Source organism: Platalea leucorodia, assembly GCF_965183815.1.
Source record: "Platalea leucorodia genome assembly, chromosome: 2".
NCBI classification, from domain to species: domain Eukaryota; kingdom Metazoa; phylum Chordata; class Aves; order Pelecaniformes; family Threskiornithidae; genus Platalea; species Platalea leucorodia.
Window position 1 is genome coordinate 124,815,611 of NC_138824.1, and position 7,334 is coordinate 124,822,944.

The 7,334-nt window shown below is 46.3% G+C and overlaps 1 protein-coding gene across 1 annotated transcript; it reads left to right on the forward strand.

The window, feature by feature from the left end:
• Positions 1 to 4,320: 4,320 nt before the first annotated feature.
• Positions 4,321 to 5,695, forward strand: LOC309603113 (apovitellenin-1; the record flags this gene model as incomplete). The annotated part of the gene is made up of 3 exons (XM_082337544.1): positions 4,321 to 4,381; positions 4,775 to 4,934; positions 5,596 to 5,695. The coding sequence occupies 3 exons, from the start codon at positions 4,321 to 4,323 to the stop codon at positions 5,693 to 5,695; spliced, it is 321 nt and encodes a 106-aa protein (XP_082193670.1).
• Positions 5,696 to 7,334: the final 1,639 nt, after the last annotated feature.

The following is a 7,334-nucleotide window of genomic DNA, read 5'->3' on the forward strand; positions in this document are numbered from 1 at the left end:
AGCCTTGTTCTTTCTAGGTTGTAATTTATTCATGCTTAATTTTTCAGCCATTCCAAAGACCTGATGTTCACATGTCAGCCCATTTGTGATGAAAAAAGTTGAGTATGTTTCACACTTGGGAGTTACTGCCATTCTAGACTTTTGTTCTTCCTGTCATGCAGTTGAAGGAACATACCTTACCCCCAAGAATGAATTTTCTGTCTCAGATAAAGTGCCTTGATAGCCACTGGAGATACCCTAATTTAAAATAATAATGTAATGAGTAAGTAACGGTGCCACATGGGGCAGATAAGGACACCCGTGCTGCTCCTGTCAGCTGCTTTCCACCTCAGACCAGAAATTCATAAGAGAGATAAAAAATCATGTAATTTTTCTTTGGTTAAGAAAGGACGTGCAATATCTGGCTTGCTTTCTTATTTGCAGAGCGCCCTGCCATTCCGGAATGGCGTTCCAGGAATGGAGGGCAAGGGCTGCTTCTTGTGCAATCATTGATCTGGTCTTGGCAAGTGCCTGTTTGGCAGTGGAAAGTGCTGAAATGCCCAGTTGCTATCTCTGGGATCGTATTCACGATAGCACTAGCTAAAGTTAGGCTAACTTCGGTGGGGGGGAAGTTACCTTGTGTGATAACAACCACAATGCAAAGCTCTTCCGCGGTATGTATTACTACACAGGGTAGCTAAGTCCCCTCCGTGTTACTACCTCCAGCAGCACATCAGTTTAAAACACCCACTTAATATGGTTAGAGCCTTCCATTTGTCGACCTGACATAGGAGAGAGATGACACTTGAGGTTATATTAAATTAACCCCCACAATTAATGACGGTTCTTTGCTATTTCTGCTGCGTTTGATGCCCATAATGTGCCTTGTGCTGGTCTTCTGAATATTATTCCAGCTGTAAAAGCGGATGGTAAATGTGTAGATTCTCTTCAATGACTGTCAAATGTATAATTAAAATATATGAGAACTTTCAACCAGTTGCTGTTGTGTGTTCTTCCTAGACCATAATTTTTTTTTTAGTGTTTGCACCAGAAGTGGAACTGAAAATTCTCTGTTCTTACTTCTGGAATTAACCTTTTTATACGTTAGTAAGAATTTTCTGTTGCTATATTTTGGAAAAAAATGCGAAATTGTTTGCTTGTTTGGGGGATTCTTTTTGTTCTTATTTTGGGAGACTTTTTTCCTTTGTTTTTCTAAGAAAGAAGATAATTTCAATAAATACTCACCAAAAGAGTGGAAAAAGGTCAGGGAAACCATTGGCAGCCGTCTTTAATGATGTGACCCACTGTAGCAATCGCTGACTTGGCTGCTGTGTCTGTAAAACAAGAACGCTTACTGTTTGTGAGCTCCATGAGAAGAGAAGTCTTCTAGAAATTTTGTTTGGTTGATAAATGAAGATACTGGCTGAGCTTTTCACACTTTCCACGTGCGACAGTCACCTAGTAAGTGGCTGACATAAGAATGGAGGTCTGTTGGGTCTCACACAGTAGGCTTAATTTATGCCTCATGTCCTCCCCGTTCCCCTTAGCTAATGCCCTTTGTAGCTCAGTGTTGCGGCCTTTCTGTCTCTTCCCCCTACTGCTCAGTGGCTGCACGTGCCAAATACAGATGGTTGGCCTGACTGAAGACCCAACAGGCACTTGGAACTTGAGCTATGGGAAAACACACCCTACAGCGGCAATGCAGCCACTTTCCGTCTAGGACCAGGTCCCCAGGGAGCCTGGGGAGAAGTTATCACAGAATGGTTTGGGTTGGAAGGAACCTTTAGAGGTTCCATCTCATCCAGCCTGCCCCTGCCTTGGGCAGGGACATCTTTCACTAGATCAGGTTGCTCAAAGCCCCATCCAAGCTGACCTTGAACACTTCCAACAACAGGGTGGTCCACAACTTCTCTGGGCAACCTGTTGCAGTGTCTCATCACCCTCATCATAAAGAATTCTTCCTTACATCCAATCTGAATCTACCCTCTTTCAGTTTAGAACTGTTTCCCCTTGTCCTGTCACTACAGGCCTTGGTAAAAAGTCTTTGTCTTTCTTATAAGCCACCTTTAAGTACTGAAAGGCTACCATAAGGTCTCCCTGGAGCCTTCTCTCCAGGCTGAACAACCCCAATTCTTTCAGCCTTTCTTCATAGGAGAGGTGTTCCAGCTCTCTGATCATTTTTCATGGCCCTCTGGACCCGCTCTAACAGGTCCATGTCTTTCTTGGGCTGGGGGCCCCGGAGCTGGATGTTTCCCCTGGGTAAGTTTTGAAAGCTGGCTCAGATGTATGCCCATCTTGTCAGCCTCAGCAAAAAGACTTGGGCGTGGGGAAAGAAGTGTGAGGGGGGTGCACACTTACCCCTGTGCACCTTTTGGTTAATGCTTTTGTTGGAAATGGAGGGTAAAATACCAATGGGTGTAACAGCCGCGAGTAAGTTCCAACCGTCAGAGCAGTGAGGTTACAGCACAGGCCTTCCCACAGGAGCAAAATTCAGCCCAGCTCTAGCTACTGTTAATGTGGAATTTGGTCAACTTATGAAAGGGGCCTCTATGACATGGTTGCCTGCAAAAGTAGGGGACTCAGTGACCCAGGAGCTGCCTTCCACGTCTCTTAGGCTCAGGTCAGACTGACCCTCCATTACCAAATCTCAATAACAGGTCCAGAGTCCTCCACAGCTTCTTGCCTGTCCCACTGAGCTGGATGTGCTTGCAAAAGAGCAAATGGGGAAACAAAGCAGGACCTTTGACCCCTTGCTATCGTTATATTAGCTCTGCATAAATGCCGGTGTCTCAGATGAGCATCTGCCTCAGCTTCAGCCTGAGAAAGAGAGAGAAAGCAGGACAGGTAAGAGCTGAACTCTCTGTTCTGGGTGGTATGGACTTTGTGACTGGTGTATCACATAGAGAAGTGAGTGGAGGTGGTCTTCTATTTTGCCCCATTTCTTGTTACAAGCCAAAGTGTGAGCCCTTCTCATGCTCCATAGCCAGGAATATTGCTGAAATGGAGGAGGGTGGGAGTGCTTGAGGTGACCTGGATTGAGGTCGAGTGATGGATGCTCCATAAGACACTCCCAGGAAGGCCGAGCCCCTGGTAGGGATTGCGGCGTTTCAGTGTTGGAAGATACATAACCTTTTCCCAGCTGCCTTCACCACAGGGACTACAGGCTCTAAAGTGGGTAATATCACCTCTTTATGCCCTTGGGAAGCAAATCTGTACCTTTTGTCCACAGAGGGAGAAACTGGCTCTAGAATTAAAAATCAAGGAAGGGTGGTAACGGAGCAACTGCTGCTGGTCAGCAATCATCTAGTGAATGGAGTGGTAGCTTTTGGAGGTAATCTGTGTACAGAAGGAAATAAAAATGGATGGAAATTCCCTTACTGTGGGATAAGAAGCAGCATTGACTTGTAGCTACCCGACACAGGATTTAGCAAAGCATTCACATCTAATAGACTTGCAGCCTTTTTTGCCATTGCAATTCCTAACACTGCAATGTTTTCTTCATGTTGTTCTGAGTAACGCAGCCCTCCAATTCAGGGCATAAATCCATTTTAACTTCTAAACACCTTTTTAAGTGCAGCGTGTTTGAAAAGCTTGTTTAGATGTAATGTCATCTTGTCAATGCACCAAGTACCAAATTTTCAAGGGTTCCTCCAATTCTGACTTTTTTAATAGACAAAATAAAGGAGGTTGGATGAAACTAAAGTTTGCACTTGCTCCCTTTTGAGAACTTGTTCTGCCTGGGCTATTATCTGCTTCATTAATCCCAGTGTGGAAAAGACAAGAGAACCTAGTTGGGTAGTTGGGTCTTTCCTCAACTAGAGCAAGACAAAATACTCAGATCACTGGGTCACTAAGATGGTCATTGTATGTGATGCACTCACTAGCACAACGTTCCTTAGAGCAATTTACCAAAAACAAATCAAACAAAAAAAATCCCACGTGATGATTTTTTCAGTTGTACTTACATGTGGAGGAAACCTATTCTGACCTCTGCCAGTTTTAGTGGTTTGCTCATGTGCTGAAACAAGGAATTTTAGCTCTCGTATAAAAGAAGTAGCTTTAACTGTCACATATTTCTTGGAGCCCTGAAAGCTATCATACATTGTGGATATTTGTGATTATACAAACAAAAGGACACTTTCATTTTTATACTATCTTTTCCTCACTTCTTCAGAGGAAACGCACCATGATCTTTCCTGTTCTCTTCATTTATTGGTTAGGTTTGTGCAAAAAAATCTAATGTTTAAGTGACATGTTTTATTTCTCTGAAAGCAAACAAGACATTGTATGCTGATTCCAGCAGGTCTCTTGGTGTAGAGAGTGGAACTGGTACTGCAAACCATGCTGCAGTCCAGGGCATTGGTGATAGCTCTGATTCTGCTCCTTAGCACCACTCTCCCCGGTAAGTCTGAAAAGCTTTTCTCTCTGCCTGAGACAAGGCTCGGCTCTACGGGTTCTCACTTGCCTTAGAGAAGTCTAACCTATCCATAAAGTAGGACCGAAGCCCAATAACAGTTCAAGACCATGAATATATAGTGCTTGGCAGTGTGAAACAAGTTGGTAGAGGCCTGGCATGAAAATTGTCCGTACCTGGTGCAAGTACTCTGCCATGTAAGGACTATGACCTAGCTGCCCAAAAATGAGTGATGAGGTACTGATGGATGCTGCTAGAGAGAATTCTGGGGGAGGCTTTGAATCTCAGAATTTCAAGTGTCTTCCCACTGCGCCTGGGGGAAGATATCAGAGACACAAGTGACTGGAGAAGCCTCATGGGTTTTTGCCTCCTCTTTCTCAGAAGTGCATTCAAAGGCCATCTTTGAGAGAGACCGTCGTGACTGGTTGGTCATCCCCGATGCAATTGCAGCTTACATCTATGAAACTGTGAACAAGATGTCCCCTAAAGTCGGTCAGTACTTGGCGGATGCTGCCCAGACTCCAGCAGTTGTTGCGACCAGGTACGGAAAGATCCTGTGCGCTAACGCTGCCATAGCTGTGGGTGAAAAGGGAGAGGGAGGAGTGGGAGAAAGAACAGATTAATCAAGTATCCAAACAGGGAGACCCAATGGGAAACGAACCAGCAACCAAAGCCTGATGTGGCTACAACAGGAGCGGGGTGCTGGAAGGTGGGGTGGGACGATACGGTTTCACGTGACAGTGCAAGCTCTTCCCAGGGATGCACATTGAACACAACAATGCTCGTGGGGATGGCAGGCACTGCTCTTTACTGGTGAGGGAGGGGGCCACGGGCTGGTGGGGGATCAGCCCCCCTGGAAGGGTGCTGCAGTGCTGTCTGTGAGGGGCTGAGTACTGAAGGTGCCAGGAAACACTGCTGTCACTGGATGCAAATCACAGAATTGGCTCCAGCTGTGAACACATATTCCTCAATGCAGGGGAACAAGTTTCCTCCCAAAAGGAAAAGCGCGATGACCCTAGAGATACAGTCTCATGTAACTCCTGGCAAACACATACTGCCTATTCCTGTCTTCTGAGGAAAGCCCCTCTAGGACTGCTGAGGAGCTTTGCACTCACGGTGACAGGCAGTGTGATAACTACGGCAGACGGAGATTACCCTCACGTATTCGTGTATCTTACCACATACGCTGTCGTCTCCTGCAGGACCTTCCTCATCAGAGAAACAACTAAACTCAGTATACTGGCTGAACAGCTGATGGAAAAAATAAAGAACCTGTGGTACACAAAAGTCCTAGGCTACTAGCCAGACGAAGAAAAGTCAGCGTTTCCTGATGTGAGTTGGTAACACCCCGAAGTGTCCTCTTTCCCCCTGCTGCTACTATGGACCAAGATCAGTCAATAAGACAGAATCGATGCTCCTCTTAATGCCACTAGAGGGAACCCAGCTTCAAAGACCAAAGGCATCTGCCGAAGTCTCCCCCGAAAAAAACCCCATGGCTGGGCATGGGGAAGGCAGTGAGATTGTAGAGCTCTTCTGTAGCCAAATCCTGAAAATTAATTCCTCCTGAATGGCTTGGCCATTGCCCCTCTAATAAAAAATTGTTGGTTGTTACACTTCCTTGAGTTTCCTGTTTGTATTGACCATTACAAAACCACGTCCACCTCGGCATCCCATTCTGCTGAGAGCGGAGCTGTGATTCACGCATGTTGTTGCAGGCAATGCTAACAAATCCTGACCGTTCAGGCACTTTTAACCAAGCTCAGGTTCTTCTTGGGTGGAGGGGGCACTACCTGAGCATCTTTCATGGTAGCCACAACATGGCAACCGTAACCTCACATCAGGAAAGACCATGAAATTTAAATCCTACTGATTGTGCTCCTTGGTTAGGTAAGAAGCAAGTAGGTGCACCTGTATCAAGTGTCTGAAGATTTCAGATCATTTGGGAAAACAAGTGCCAGTAAACTGAACTGTCCATCAATCTGAGCAGGACTTTGAAAGTATGTTTCATCAGCCAACCAGTGAGGTTACTGAATAGCTTTTCCAAAGGAGAAATGAAATTTCTGGCTTCAAGATGGAAGGTGACCAGTTTATGAGAGAGGCACCTATGCCCAGGACTGTCTATAAAGACCTGGGAGGTCCTTATCAGTTCTGTGGAACTGCTTCATCTCAGATGTCCACATTGGATAAAGAAATCCGTCTACTTTATCATTAGGCATGCAGAAACACGTTAGCAATTTGTCTGAAATCACAATGGGAGACTGCGGCAGAGGCTAAAACAAAACCCTGCTGGCCTGAGGTGGAGGACTCACGTGCATGTGGGCAGAGCTACTGCTTAGCAGGGAGACCATCGCTACATCTGGCAAAAGATTTGCCTAATAACTGCAAAGCAACGCTACTGTCTTTTAAGGTGCATCTCCATTTACTTTTCCCTCATTGGGGTCTTAAACCTAAAACTTTGCTCTGCTTCAGCATTACCCTTAACTATCTGTCAGGGCTTGAGAGCACCAGTAATGACCCTCACCTGGGACCCTCATCCACGCACCCTGCCTATGGACCCAGGAGCCACATCTAAGCTCAGGCTCTGGGCACCCAGACCTCTGGCTGCTCCCTGCTGTCTTTGGCTTACTGGTGGGTTTTCTTGCATGGATGCTGGACCTACATTGTAGGTAGCCCCGTTCTATCCTTGGTTGTGCTTCCTGGATGGACCTTGGACCTATGCTGTAGCCTTGCCTCCAGCTCTGCCTCCTGCTGTCCTGAGTGGGCTCCCTGGTACGGCTGGAGAGCTGCCTGGTGGAAAGGGACCTGGGGGTGTTGGTCGACAGCTGGCTGAATATGAGCCAGCAATGTGCTCAGGTGGCCAAGGCCAACAGCATTCTGGCTCGTATCAGGAATAGTGTGGCCAGCAGGACCAGGGAGGTGATAGTGCCCCTGTACTCGGCAC